We start from the raw sequence: 15,740 nt of genomic DNA on the forward strand, positions 1-15,740 counted from the left end.
CTTTCCATAGAAAGGAAGTGAAGCATACTAAACAAAAACTTACACGCGGTGATGTATTTTTAAATTGAATTTCACTTTATCGAACACTTTTTATCTTTCTTCATGCAAAATTACATTTAATTACCTGCTTTTATTCACTAAAACACAAATTTTCACAATTTTTCCGATGCATATCTATACATTTATAAGCGTTTATGTACACACCTATGTACATATTTACATGTCTACATATATATTTATGAACTGCAGGATGATGAAAATCAGCAAAACATCCGGCGGTGTCATTTCCGTCACAGAATTTCAGTGGAAAACATTCACCCACTTAACACAACTATTTTTCACTCTTCACCACATTTTTTTCATTTACCCTATGAATTAATGAATTAAATTATTGAAATGAAGCACCTTCCATTTCCTGTTCCTCCCCATAGAAAGGAAGTGAAACAATCTAAACAAGAACTTATACGCGGAAATGTATCTTTAAATTGAATTTCACTTTATCGGACACCTTTTTATCTTACTTCATGCAAAATTACATTTAATTATTTGCTTTTATTCCATAAAACACGATTTTTCACAAGAATTGTAAAATATGTACATAGTCGGAGAAGCCACGCCGCCAAAAAAACTGACAGTTATGCTTGTAAACATACACGGAACCAGAAGTTCAGAAATCGTAGAAAAACTTGCGGGTAGATGACGCGGTGAAATTTATGTCGCTGCTACCGTTTAACTGGCAAACTAGAAATTTCTCATATTAATATTCGCGGCGACATCTGTGGGTGAAATCACCCGTTGCTTGAACATTTGACATTTATGCTTGCGTGTTTTCCCGCTCCATACCAGCTGGTAGCGGCAACAGCTGTAGTTTATTTATAAATTTTCTTATCAAAGCATATTCCGGCCTCGGTAAACTGATAAGGGAAGTGAACATCGAATATCTTAATTTGAACCAATAAAGTCATGTCAGCCAAACTACAGCATATCCAGAACCTGCGGCACATCTTTAAACGTTCTGCGGAGTCGGTACGACCAGCACAACTGCTCAGCGAAGCCAACCAGTATATTCTTAGACCACAGCCCAGTGAAGATGGTCGCCGGCTGAGTATACAAATACAAGGTAAAACTTTGGATATCACCCGTAAACACTGTCATGTAGTTGGTTTCGGTAAAGCTGTGCTCGGCATGGCAGTGCAACTGGAGAAGTCGCTCGGGAACCGCCTGGTGAGTGGTGTTCTAAGCATACCAGTGGGCACAAGACAGCGATTCCGTGATGTGCCCGAGATGCAGCTGCCAACAAACTCGATAATTGAAATTTTCGAAGGCGCACCAAACAATCAACCCGACGAGCAGGCACTCCAGGCGGCACAGCGCATCAAAGCACTCGCCGCGAATATGACCGAAAATGATATACTCTTTGTGCTGATATCTGGCGGTGGTTCTGCGCTATTGCCCCTACCGCGTACGCCCCTCAAACTGTCGGAGAAGATGCAGCTAGTACGTCGTTTGGCAAATTGTGGCGCAACTATCGATGAAATGAATGTCTTGCGCATTGCTTTGTCCGACATAAAGGGTGGTCGGCTGGCAGCCGCCGCACGTAACGCTTTTGCTGTCGTCTCGTTTGTCATCAGTGATGTTGTGGGCGATCCGGTCGACATAATAGCCAGTGGTCCGACTTGTTGCGCTCTAGCAAAACGTCTGTCGGCGAAAGAGGTACTAGATAAATATGAATTATTCGCCGATTTACCTGAGCATATCCGCGTGCTAGTGGAGCAGCCGGAAGTGAGAGCAGAAATGGAACCAGCACGCAATAATTATATTTATATGGTAGGCGACAATCGCGTTGCAACAGCGCAGGCTGTGCAGGAAGCACTACAGTGTGGCTACAATCCTTTCATTGCCGGCACAACAGTGGAGGGTGAAGTGCAAGAACTTGTCAGCCAATACAAAGATTTTTTGCAAGACCTTTGCAATTTTCGCAAGGGTGCACTTGATGAGCATGAATTGAAAAAAAGATTCCCCTTCGATGCGCGTATCTTTCAGCATTTCCTAAAGACACTTCTCATGTGTGAGCGCACGAAGAAGCCACTGCTACTGATATTGGCAGGTGAACCCACAGTCAAGGTAAGTATCTAGCGCCCTTCGCTAAGCTGGCTCGCGTTAGTAAAAATCTTACGTCTTCCTTCTGCAGGTCACTGGCACCGGTTTGGGAGGCCGCAATCAGGAATTGGCTTTGCGTTTGGCGCTCGCTTTATACGAAAATGCGGATTTCGAAAATGTCATCTTTCTTAGCGCCGGTACGGACGGTATTGATGGTCCGACACCAGCAGCAGGTGCAATTGGTTGCGATTTGGTGATAAGCGACTTTCTGAAGAACACCTCTATGAGTTTAAACGATGTGAAGGCTTACCTGCAAAATAACGATTCGTATAATTTTTATAAGAATTTGAACGGTGGCGAATATCATGTGCTGACTGGTCATACAGGCACTAATGTAATGGATCTGCAATTCTTTTTGATTGCATAGTATTAGTACAAATATGGACGAAATTTTAAATGAGAGCTGAACGTGTAACGTAATAGTATGTTTGCCGGAGGGAGTTTGGATTGCGCTTTTAAGTAAGTACATACATACATATATTCAAATTAGAAGCTGTAATTCTTAGTAAGGAAGTGTTTCTTCTAGCAACTTTGAAGGAAAATCCGTTAATTTATGTATAAAGAAAAACATAGTTCCTGCTGCATTTAATATTGTTGTTTCGTTATTATTTACCGATATACATGCATACATATGTAAATAAATACTTTCTAATCTTCTGAATATACTTTGCGTAAATAATAGATAATTTATTTTAGAAGTGCAGGTATTAAGTAAATAGAATTTCGACCAAGTCTGCAATCCTTTAATGATCTTGCTTATAGCTTTTGGTTTCGACAACAGTCTACGTAACCGGAACGACCCAGATTAACATCTAACCGAGGATTGTCACTCCATTAATATTCCTTAAAAACTCTCTGAGAGATTTGTATGTGGATACAACAACGACATTCAATTGGTTGTACCAGCTGCAGCGTTAGACTAAAGCAGGTCTCTTATGGAAGCTGAAACTTTTCCTCCATGTCTGCATACAAATCTGCTGTTGTTGGAGCGGCTACAATAACCCCGCTCAGATTGGTTAGTTCTCAGTCTTTGTGGTCAAACTCAACTGACGGAAGACTCAAGAAGCGTGCAGCCTCTATATGGTCTGTCCACAGGGACAGAGGCGTTAGTTGCGTTGGGTTTTTCGGGCATACGAAAAGATAATTCGGGTCGTGGGGTGTCTCTCCGCATGCCGGACATTTGTTTGGCACATCTGCATCAAATCTGCTCAGATATGAGTTCAACCTGCTGCAGTAGCCAGAGCGAAAATGGGCTATTATGGTACGTGTCTCGCGAGGCAGACGAAGCTCCGTCTCGTCTATGTCTGGTGGTTGTGTGCCCAGAACGGCATTCACAGGTCTGGAATCTACGTAACTTGAGACTGACTCACTGTGAATGCCGCTCAAGGCCCGTTGATAAGCTAAAGGGTCCAGAGGTTTCTTTATGAACCTCTGGACTTCGTCCGTCAGTTCGTAAAGATGCCTTATGACGTGCCTTGGCAAGGCCTCCTCTGCAAGCAGGTATATGTTCGGGTGTTGTGCTCCTTTATAGAGAGCATTTTCGCCTCGTCATGCAGGTGCTGTTATGGCATCCGGTCGCTGTCCGTAGTGCGGTGTTTTATGCTCTCTGTAGCTTCATCCATTGCCATATAAATCTGTTGAATCGGTTGTTGGCTATAGTCCTGAATCTTGTCCGGAAGTTTGGCTCTGTTTTAAACAAGTGTCTGTTGTGATTGCTGTAGCATAATTGTGGATAATTCAACAAGCTTTCGAGGAAAACTTATTCAATGGTTTTTCCCACTAGCTTTCTTAAGAAGCCAAATAATTCTGAAATGATGGAATTGACTCCCTTAGGCCTTAGTTTATTCAGTAGCATGGAAATTCCGTCCTAGGTTAAGGCTTTGGCCGGATTGATTGTTGAGCTTAATCCTGAATATTATTCGAAAGTTATCTATTGTTGTTGCCGCTGGTGCAGTAAGGGTCCAAATTCCTTAAGGAGTTTCTTGGGGCATTCCTTTGATCAGATATACATGAATCTATATCGTTCTGTTTGAGTAAACCGGACGTCAAGCTGTAAAAAGTAATACCTAAACTTAGCCTTCAGTTTGGAATTGGTAGCATCAGCCTCTTTTATTTCTGAACTACAATTGATGGAAATTCCCAATTTGCGCAACTAAGTTCCAAATCGCCATTTGAATGTGGTTGCGCTTATTGGATATTAAGATTATTTATAATTTAAAAATAAAAGAGGCTGAGGCTTTGCATTGATGCAATTTGGGACTCAGCCTTTCACTATCGAAGGTTTTCGAAATTTTGCCGAACCCAACGTGCTAGGAAAAAATCAGAGCTGATGTACGCTTACTGGCATTTATGTTGATGCTTAACCCAAGCGAGTTTTTAGGGAATCAGCTGGAAGGTTTTTTGGACCACATACGAAGCATTAAAAATTGTACATATGTATGTACTTATGCAACAGCATAAATTTATTACATTTTTATTTGAATTCTTCATTAATTTATTAATTTCTGTATGAACAAAAATACTTATGCAGCTTTAAATAAAATTCTAAGTCCAAGTCCATAAGTATATCTGCCTAATTGCCTCTAGTAGGTTCAAATGTATTGTGAAACATAGTTGAATTGTGCGTTGTTCCTTTAGCATACGATTCTCGTACACTTATAAATTTGCAAAACGTTTTAATTAATTCAATGCAACCTTGAGTCATCATAAATTTCTTAGTAGCTTAGTAGCTGACTCCTGATTCAGATTCTTTCCCTTGCTCTACTCAGATTTTGATTCTCCGCACTAAAATTTTTGCAAGTTTTTTGCAGTCTTATTTGCTTTATTTAAAAATTTTAGTCTCGCTTTTTGAATAAATGGAATTCCTCAAATGGCAATTAATGTCATAAGTATGTACTTGGAAGCTGCGCATTTCGCCGGTGTTGAATCATTGGCGCTTCTGTTTAAAATAAATTAAAGTGAATTGTCCACACATACCAACCACTTGTTCGTACTGCTATGCACATGTCGTACTACTCACTCAATTTGTTCGCCCTCCAATAAAGCGACACCCCAGCTGGGTTCATAGTGAGCCAGCCTCCTTCTCGCATACATATGTACATATGTATGTATGCAAATAAGTGACAAATCAACTAAAGCAAAGTTCAATTGAATTTGTTCAAATATGCATAAAAAACGCGCACACTTTTCGTATACATATTTACATACATACTTACAAAGATCTATTCCTTGTATAAGTCGTGTAAACGGCTAAAAATTTATGTCGCATGCAGCGTTCCAATACCCACAAGACATTTTAATTTGAGGGTTTTCTCCGGGCTGGCACTTTTATAAGTTTTGTACAAAAGGCTCAGAAAGGTTGAAGTGACCGCTTAAGACTGCGTCTTCTCCAAATAGCCTAATCTCTTAATGGGTGCATTGTTGCCGATCAGAGAAGTTTTGCATTTTTTTCAACCCAGTTAAATAATGATTTCTATTCCATATCAGGCGGTAAACAGCAGTCGCAGTGTGACCCTCATATGTGGGTTTCAATTTACTTAGCCAATTGCCAAATTATTTCAAAACTTCTCTTTAGGGAACAGCAAAGCGTGCCAAAACAGCTTACCTAGAAAAGCCTGTTTCTTTTCCGAGTACACCGTTTTTCGTTTCGTTTGAGCAAGGAAATTGGCGGACTTAAAAATTTTCATGAGAATGAATATATCTTGTGTAGACATTGGGAAGTCCTTGTTATTCTGCTAGTTTTATAATTTTTTAAAACACTTTTTGTTATTGAATTTGAATGCTGCTATCGCAAAATTTATTAGATTCATTAATTGGGCATTGAATACACGGGTCAAGCGCCTATTGATATGCATGCATAAGTATTTATGTGCACATTGTTGGAAATTAATAAAATTATATACCCAGTAGTTAATTTCAGGAGTTAAAAGCCCTTCCGCAAGGCCTTCCTGAGAGTCAAGAGGCTTTCCACTCTACATTCGTTTCTCCTTTCTTTTTTGTATGGAGTGGCAAAAATTGAAGGGCTACTTCGTGCGCTATCCATGGAAGGCATTCGAGAAGGGCTTTTATAGAACGTACTTCAGAAGGTCTTTTGAAGGAGTTTTTTTTAAAGTTGCTTCTTTAATTTAAAAAAAAAATCATACATCTTTGAAGTATTTGCTTAAGGTTTTTATATCAAATATGTGTTATTGTAACTTAAAATGTTTATTGAAACTAATTTGTAATGCTAAATAATATAAATTTATGCATTCGCGTAAATTGTAAATACAGCGTGGCGACGAATAACTGTTACCCAGGTTTTTTTTTGAGAAATTAAAGGGTCCTTTATAGATTTTGCGAAAAAAATTATTTTATTGTTAATTTTCCACAGATTAAACTTTAGTTGTATTAATTAGTTTTTAAATTTTAGTCCCTATTTACATTTTGTCGGCCGCTGTGGTGTAGTGGTAAGCAGTGCGCGCTTCCATTCCGCAACGCCTGGGTTCAAACCCTGGTCAAAGCAACATCCCAAAAAAAATAGAAAACGGTTTTTTCTTAACAGCGGTCGTCCCTCGGCAGGCAATGGCAAACCTCCGAGTGTATTTCTGCCATGAAAAACAGCTTCTCATAAAAATACAATCGCCGTTCGGAGTCGGCGTAAAACTGTAGGTCCCTCCGCTTTGTGTGACAAGATCAAGGCGCACACCACAACTCGGAGGAGAAGCTCGGCCAAACCCTGACATATGTGTAAGCGCCAATCTATTATTATTATTATTTACATTTGGCAGCAGTGTAAACTTTGACAGAAAAGTTCATTTGGCACGCTGGTCTTCGACAGTTAATTTATTTCATATCTTCTGTAACCATAGGCTAATTTTCTCCAGTTTGAGTCCCTTATACTCCCCCTTCTGTCCAGCATAAGGCTTCATACTCAAAAATCGAATAGACTCGGAACTGGTGACTAGGACGGCAATTCGTTCGAACAACCCTATACAGTGTTTCTTTTTTTTTGTAATTTTTTATACAATGCCTAAGAAAAAATACACCTGAAAAAGACTTGCTTAAGAAGGCCTCCCTAAATTATCTTCTGGGTAAGTACATACATATGTATGTATATGCATGTACATATCAATGCATATAAGTATGTACAAGTGCATATTATTATGGACAGTGTTACCGTTGTGCGATTAAAGTGTAAAAATGACACTTTTTGCATGTCGATGCCACCTGACACCGACTTTAAAAAAAGTAGGCTCATTTTGAAACTTTTCTTAAAAACCAAGCGACTTTTGCCCTTTTTCTTTGATTCCAAATTCTATATACACATTTTGACCATTTTTTTCATAAAATATATTCCTTTTTTCGTGTTTCAAAATGCTTTTAGCATTTACTTTTTAAGGGCACTCAAAAATTACACCTCTGGCAAGATTTTGGCTGATTCAACCTTTTTATTATGTCAAAATTTTTCCACAGAAACGTCCAGAAGCAGCATGAATTAATGCACCGCTTTTGTAGCTTAGCATTTCCGCAATCTACTATTTGTGTCAAATTTATTTTCGTGACTCCGGTACAAACAAATAATCTGCGATAATTATATACAAACGTAAAAGGCTTAACTTTATTGTAATAATTGTTATCTCCTAATGTTCCTTTTTTGTGAAGTACAGTTCTAACAGGCTAACCTAATATTCACGCACGCCGCCAATTTATTGTCAAAAATTTCTCATGCACATGCAACTTGTATGAGATCAACCGAAATTGAACGGCGTGCGTATGAAGCTAACTCAATTTCCAATTTTTGTTCTGCGTGACATTTTGATTTGACGTTTCGCTCAATGAAATCAAATGCAAACGCATGCAAGTCAATTTCGGGTGACGCAAAAAAACAAATTCGACGGCATGCGTACCAAAACGCAAGCCGCGAATATTAGGTTAGCCTGTCACTGCAATTTTGTTTTCACAATAAATGCAAAATAAGCTTATTTCGCCTTTTAAATATTTTTATCTAAAGAGAAAAAATATTTTTGACAGAAAATATGATCACCCTTAGCAATTTATTAAAAATAATGGGGCATACTCATATGTAGATGAAATAGAGTCGACTCTAATGTCAGGTGCAGTTTTTTTTTACAGAAAATTATGTCAAAAGCTATAACTACCTTTAAGCTGGAATCTCACGATTGCCGCAAATGTACCAATCTAGCACATTTTTTATTGTGCCCAATCGAATTCTGTTTATTGGGCACAATAAGCACAATATATGCCTCGATTGCCGCATGAATCGATTTATTGTGAAATCACACGATTGGGACATAAAGTTAGGGTGCGTCAATCGTGTGATCCGGCCTTTAGAGTCGATTTTATTTCGACTATAAATATGCCCCAATAAGTTTCGAAAAGTAAAATAATGAAAGTCTATATATATGTACATGGTATAAAAGATTTAAATTAGTTGAAGACACTTTTTTCAGCTGTGATACTTTTTTGCGACTTTCGAAATTTTTTTCAGCTGCATGTGCTGCATAGACATGCTGGAATGCAAAAATTAACAAACTATTACAATTGATTAGGTTTAATTGGTGACATACATTTATTCTTGATTTAACTTGTTTTTGTGTATGAAAAAAATCCAAAAATTAAAAGTGTAATTAATCAAATGGAATTGGATGAAACTAATTCAACGCATAAGTTTAAGTATACCAATTAAAGGAGTATACACAGATATCTTCAATTAGTTGCAAGTTGTTATTATATGTTATTTGCCTTGTATGGAGTAATACAGCAAGTGGTTCAGGGAAAATTCCCTGCGACCTAAAGGAAACCTCTTGCTACCTGCTAGTCGCTTGTTTCAATTGGAGTTCAAATAAAAGAGTTCTAAGTAAGGTTTTTTTTATACCCGAGCGCACTTGTGCACACGACGAAAAATAAGAATATTATACATTTTTGGAAAATGGGCGTAGCCACGCCCACTTATGGTTACATGTGTATATCTTAGGAACCGCTGCAGCTATTTTTTCCAAACTTGGCACAGTTGTTGGCCTTCGCACAGCATATTAAACGGCCGAAAATTTTTATAATCGGACAATAACCACGCCCATATCCCATATAACGGNGAGAAATACAAAATCTTCGATAAATCAGTAAATATTGAAGCTAATTTATTCAAAATTGATGCTTGCAACAATTCTTTACCAAGAAATACGTTTATGGTAAAATTTTGGAAGATGGGCGTGGCACCGCCCACTTATGATCACATATATGTATTTCAGTAACCGTTCTACCCATTTGTAACAAACTCGGTATTTTTATTGTGCTTGCCACATAAAAGCAAAACGTTGAAAATTATTGAAATCGGACTAAAATTACGGCCGCTTTTCAAATAACGGTAAATTTCAGAAATGCTTGAAACTTGAATATTTCGAAATTGAGGGACGCTAATTTACTCAAAATTGATACACCCCGGCTTACCATGTAGTGCTAGTTTTCGCAAAGGTGAAAAAACATATATTTAATGTTTGCGCCGGGTATTTAATGTTCGGCTCCGCCCGAACTTAGACTTTCTTACTTGTTTTTAAATAAGTATGCAAAATGGCTGCCGATCATTCTTTTACATTATACGAGAAATGTATTACGCTTTTTTCCAATTGTGTCTCTAGAACTTAACCAATTGCTCCTTAGATTCTACAAATTCAAGGCAATCTCTCTTTAACCAAAGTAAGGAACCAAATGAACTTTTAATTTGTTATGACAGAGTTATCCTCCACTATTTCAAGCAAGTGTTGCGTATTTTAGCGAGCGAGTGACAAAAATTATCTTAAAAATTACGATTAAAATATTATTGTCTTGGAGAAATTATGAAAGTTATACCATTTCCCAGAAAGAATACTTTTAAGATATATACATATTTATGTTTAGATGTAGTATGTGCTACATATAAAATACACATTAGTCGAATATTATTTATGTCATACATTAAAAAAAAATCAGAATTGAAAAGCGCTGTTAATTTCTTCATAATCCAATGTTAGGATATAAACTAAATTACTTTGGGGCCACCTTACAAAAAGGATTAAAGAAATCGATTAACGTCGTCCAAAGTTATGCGGTATCATACATACAAAAAAAATATTCGGACGTATTGATAACCTCCTCCTTTTTTGAAGTCGGTCAAAAAGAGAAACAATTCTTTATCTTGCATTTTTTGTGTTCAGATACTGTAATAAGCGCATTTTATTATTTTGGAAAGAAAATGGTAGCAGATAGTAGGTAAAGCGGAGTAGCGTACTACATAAACTTGTAAATTTTTTCCACAAACCGTAGTAAAACTACTACGGAAATCTGGGTCTGGTCAAGGTCGCACAATGTCACATTATGTGTTCTGTTGTTTCCAGTTTTTTTTTTTATCACAGAAGCTGCATTTATGAGAACTAAAAACTAAAAAGGTGCGGCAAGCGATTTATTATGTTAGTGTTTGTATACTCTGCATGGAATGCTTGATACCTTGTCCTTTCGGGCTCGCTCTTTAAAGCCCAAAATATATCCATATTGCTTTATACCTAATTTCCAAAGTAAAGACATATGGTCGTTTCCAGTGGAAGGTTATAGTACGATATAGATTCGCAAAAAATGTAACCGCTAGGTAACGCTGAAGCCAAAATAAAAAATATATTCGACATAAAATTAATGTTTTATTTGCGTTAAAAATTAATCCAAAAACAATATTAACAAAAAAAAACTTTCAATGGGAGCTTTAGTAACCTAACGTCAGCAGGATAGATTTTTACATTTTTTAACTTAGAAAATTAATCTTAAATACTTCAAATATTAAAAGAAGTTTATAAAATATTTTATTAATTACATTAACATTGTAATGTAGATTTACAATTCGTTACAATACAAGGGTTCTGGTACTCGATTCCCAAAAAAATTTCGTTTGAAAACTATCGAGTAAAAAGTATTGGTATCGAATGGCAAAAATATCGATATGGTATCGTATCGTATCGAAATTCGTGTCCCTAATACGAAATATGTATCTCAATGTACCATCGCTGAAGGGGAGCTTTTGAAATATATTACTTCAAGAAACTAAATTTATCACCAGCACAAGTACTTCTCCGCGGCATTTTTTATAACCACCATATATGTACATATCGAGCCCTAACCGCCAAAATAACGTAAGCGACATTTTTTTCAAAATTTTCTTTTTGATGCAGAAATGCATCTAGATGCTCTAAGAATATTTCTGCATCAAAAAGGAAATTTTAAAAAAAATGTCGCTTACGTTATTTTGGCGGTTAGGGCTCGATATGTATGAACGCGTAGGTACATATGTGTGTATGTCAAAGTGCAAATGTCGCGTTGATTTATTAATTAAGAGCAGCCATATGTAGCACTCGAGTATCGACAGTATTTAGGTCTGCATGAATGGGGGTTGGTCACTGCTCTTGCACACACACTTTCATCCATATATATGAATGGCGGAGGAGTAATGTGCCACCAGCTAATGAAGTGTCATGTTGGTGTTTGTAGCGATGCGTGGCAATCCGCGCCAAGTACATAAGCTTTAAATTTAAATTGACTTGTTCACTTGCGCGTGGATACTCAAGCTGCTGAACTGAAATAAAGAACAAAATTTAATTACTGGCCAGAGAGAAAAAAAATCGACGAGTAGCAATGGCATGAATAACACCAGCCTAATTACGCTATAACTTCACAGCTAACCATTGTACATATATATATCTATATATGTATGTGTGTAATGTTTATATTTAATAATTGTCACACAGCAGATGATCACATATTGTGCCCGTAGTAGAAGCAATGCTCTTCCAGACATGAAGACGACGACTTTAATTTTGTATGCACAGAGTACGAGTATGATAAAATATGTACTTTAAAGCATGAAAAATTGGAGTGATTAATGGGTTCGTAGATGTTGACCTTTATAAGTATTTTTGTACTTATTTGTTGTTTTTATTACATATATCTCATTTATCATTGCATATCCGTAGGCCAGTCACTTGGCAATTTAAATTATTTTTATAAGTGGCAACTCTGAAAAGTGCTTTTAACAACACCTTTGCTTCATATCAATAGCATATTGCTATACTTTATTTAACTTAGAAAAAATGTGCATAAATTTTTGAAAGGTGGCAACTCTGTTATTAAGTACTTTAAAAAATGTTTTGTGTAAATACGCAAGAAGCCCAAGATTGTAATATTTTACTTAACTTTCTAGGCAAATCGAAATTGATTTTTTAAACATGTGACACTCAAAAATATTTTCGAGAAATAAGGTTTGACGCCCATATTGTAAAAGCCCATTAATTAATTTGAGTTTCAAAATAAAACTTTCCCAACCCTTTTTTTGTCGTCCATATAAAAATATTTCATAAATATCAAAAATAAATTTGACTTTCAAAAAAGGTGGCAACCGTGTTTATTTTCTTTTTTGAAATAAAGCCCGTTTAAACCTATTTCAATTGAAATCCATGTGGTTATATTTGAGTAAACTATTTTAATTTAATATAACTTTCTAACCAGGGGGCAACCCTCTGCTATGTTAATTCAGGATATAATCTCTCGGCGAGCGAAATTTTATCAAAATACTTTCAGGCTTTTGAGCGTGAAGAAGTAACAAAAGATACTGAGTCACATATTAATAGTACGGGTGGCAACCTTTTTCAAAAATATTTCCGAAATAAATCTTTCTTTATTTTCTTTCGGTTTTTCGCCATATTATAATACTGCCCTTATGTTATCAATAAAAAAGGTGGTAACTCTTTAAAAATATTTTCGAAACAAAGCTTTCCTAAACCTTTAATCGAATTTGTCTATTTAAATAGGTGGCAACCCTCTGTGAATAGCACCCTATATGTTAACCAAGGTCATACGCTATCTGTGAGGCCAATTTTAAACAAAATATCTGTTTAGAATTTTTTAGTGTTCGCCTATAAGTTCAGCCTTAAGTAACTTAGCTGCCGTATATTTTTTGAAATTTCAATTATTGATGAACTACTATAGTTACCTAAAAAAGATACTCATACTTGACTTAGTCATTCTGGTTTTAGTGAAATTCGTCTGGACTATCAGCAATATTCTACAATCTACAATTAACGATCTGGCTGGGTGGGCAAAAAGAAACGGTTAACCCCTCCAAAACCGAACTTGTTCTATTCACCAAGCGATACAAAGTAGGCAAATATCGAACTCCGTCCTTCAGTGGAGAACATCTTAAACTGTCAAAAGAGGCAAAGTTCTTGGGGGTCATTCTTGACTCTAAACTTTCCTTGAAAACGAACACCGAAGGGCAGAGAAAATCCTGCTCAACTCCTGTAAAGCTACGATTGGGAAAGACTGGGGGCTACAACCGCAGATAATATACTGGATATATACGGCGGCGTTTAGACCTATTCCCACCAATGGCGCGCTGGTATGGCGGGAGACGGTTGACACCAAATCCTATCTACTCAACCTGCAAAAGGTGCACTGACCATCATGCTTAGGCACAACGCCCAATGCAACGCTAGAGATACTCCTGCACATTCCACCCATAGACCAATATGTTAAAAGTACCGCAGCTAAAAGCGCCCGATATCTATTTTCCCGACAGAGTTCGCTCTCAGCGATGGCGAAATACCCATTTTCACGGACGGCTCCAACATGAACATCGCTACAGGATCTGGCATCTCCTCTCAGGAGTTATCTCTGTGAGTCCTATAGACTCCCAGATTCTTGCAGTGTTTTCCAGGCTGAGATATATGCAATCAACATTGCGGCAAACCTGGCTGCCATTAAATCCTTAGGGTCGGCAACGACTAACTCGATATGCGTCAAGGAATGCCAAATATCCCTACAAGCTCTGCAATAACATATAATTAAGCTTTACTGGGTTTCAGGTCATAGTGGTATTCCGTGAAGTGAGGGAACGGACGCAAGTGCCAGAAAGAAATCTAAGATGGGACTTGGTGAAGCGACCCAGATCGTGAGACCTCCCCTCCGATTTCTATCTTCAGTAGAGAGAAGAGAGATCGCTACATTGCCATGCGCGGGACACACGCCATGAAATGAGCGCGTGAAGATCGTAATTAGGGTTGTTACGGCAGAACAGGCATTGCAGACAGACGACTGCTCGTACGCCTACTACAATGACTACAAATAAAACAACAACAACAACAAAAGTTTACCACATGTGCACAGTAGACAAATTGACGCGTCCACAATTGGACTATCACAGCTCGGAGACTCATAATAATTTAAATTTAGACTCTGACCACAGGCGGCGAACAGTGAACAGCAGCAAGCAGTAGGCAACAGCAGCATCGGTTACAAAGCATAAGCATAAGCGTAGTGCAATAAAAAATCCATCTGCCACACGAAGTAGCAACAACATTAAAGTCATCAAGATCGGCAGCAACATGAGCAATTAGCGACACTATGTATGTACGTGTATGTGTATAAGTTTATTTGTAGATTAATTTCACATATATGTAGAATAGGCGGGAGGAATGCCATAAAATTAAAATAAAACCATGTATTTTTTTAGTCGTAAAATAAATTCGTTATGTACATAAATGGTTCATTTAAAATTTATTGCTGCTACATTTTATTACTCCCTTTGTTTTTTTTTTTGTAAACTCCAGCGGCATTGCTGTTGGTCTACGTCATTCGTTTCTTACTATTTGTTGGAATAATCCTCTCCAAAACAGAGGAAACGGAAATAGTAGTATGCGTGTGTTGCTATGTGGGAGGCGTAGGCCTACGCAAATGGCGATGCTTCGATTAAAAAAAAATACAATCATAACGCGTTTTTCCATGTTAATTGTCCACTATTTATTTATTTATGGTTTCAATGGCATGGCTAATTTTGCGCAATTTTTTAGCACTTCCTCTGGCAGTTTAAAAGAGGAAGTAATAGAAGCGTGAATTGAAACTCAGATGATTGGAGTATTTATTTTTACGTTTGGCTGCAAAAACTGCGGAAAATATTTTGTTTTGATAAAAGCTTGAAAAGTCAAGTGCGATTACTACATTGAGCCAAGTATAAAAAAGTAAGTGCGCCTGGGCCACACTGGCGAAGTGAAACTTTAGTAACATATCTATTTTGTCTCATAACCAATATACATACATATGTACGTACACACATACATACATCTGCTTTTGCTTAAGGTTACATTTTTTGCATTTTTTCTATCTATATCCCTACCTATGCCCCTGTTCGCTCTCATTACATTTATGTTATTCTCTTTTTCTTTATCATCATTTTTATCTTTATACTCTATCGATAACAAAATCGATAGTACTATCCAACAAAATATCGATCTCAAAACCGATAAAAAATATCGATAACAGAATCGATGACAGATTCGAAAAAAATTTCGATAGCAAAATCGATAATAATATTAGTAGCAAAATCGATAAAAATACCGATAACAAAATCTATAAATAATCGATAACGAAATCGATTACAAAAATCGATAAAAATATCGATAACAAAATCTATAAAAATAAATATAAAAATATTGATAGAAAATCGATAAAAATATCGATAATCAATCGATGAAAAAATCTATAAGAATATCGATAACAACATCGTTAAAAAT

General features: G+C 36.9%; 1 protein-coding gene across 2 annotated transcripts; it reads left to right on the plus strand.

Annotated features, from left to right (window-relative positions):
• The first annotated feature begins 850 nt into the window (after window positions 1–850).
• LOC108377794 (glycerate kinase-like) lies at window positions 851–2,776 on the plus strand. 2 transcript variants are annotated; one of them, XM_017634088.1, is made up of 3 exons: window positions 851–2,124; window positions 2,192–2,619; window positions 2,671–2,776. In XM_017634088.1, exons 1-2 carry the CDS (start codon window positions 964–966, stop codon window positions 2,525–2,527), a joined length of 1,497 nt encoding a protein of 498 aa, XP_017489577.1. In that variant the 5' UTR covers window positions 851–963; the 3' UTR covers window positions 2,528–2,619; window positions 2,671–2,776. The 2 variants fall into 2 exon arrangements, with proteins under 2 accessions (XP_017489577.1, XP_017489576.1); XM_017634087.1 differs by having other exon boundaries at window positions 2,687–2,775.
• The last annotated feature ends 12,964 nt before the right edge of the window (window positions 2,777–15,740 follow it).

Source organism: Rhagoletis zephyria, unplaced genomic scaffold, assembly GCF_001687245.7.
Source record: "Rhagoletis zephyria isolate East Lansing unplaced genomic scaffold, Rhagoletis_zephyria_1.1 Rzeph_scaffold_12713, whole genome shotgun sequence".
Taxonomy (NCBI): domain Eukaryota; kingdom Metazoa; phylum Arthropoda; class Insecta; order Diptera; family Tephritidae; genus Rhagoletis; species Rhagoletis zephyria.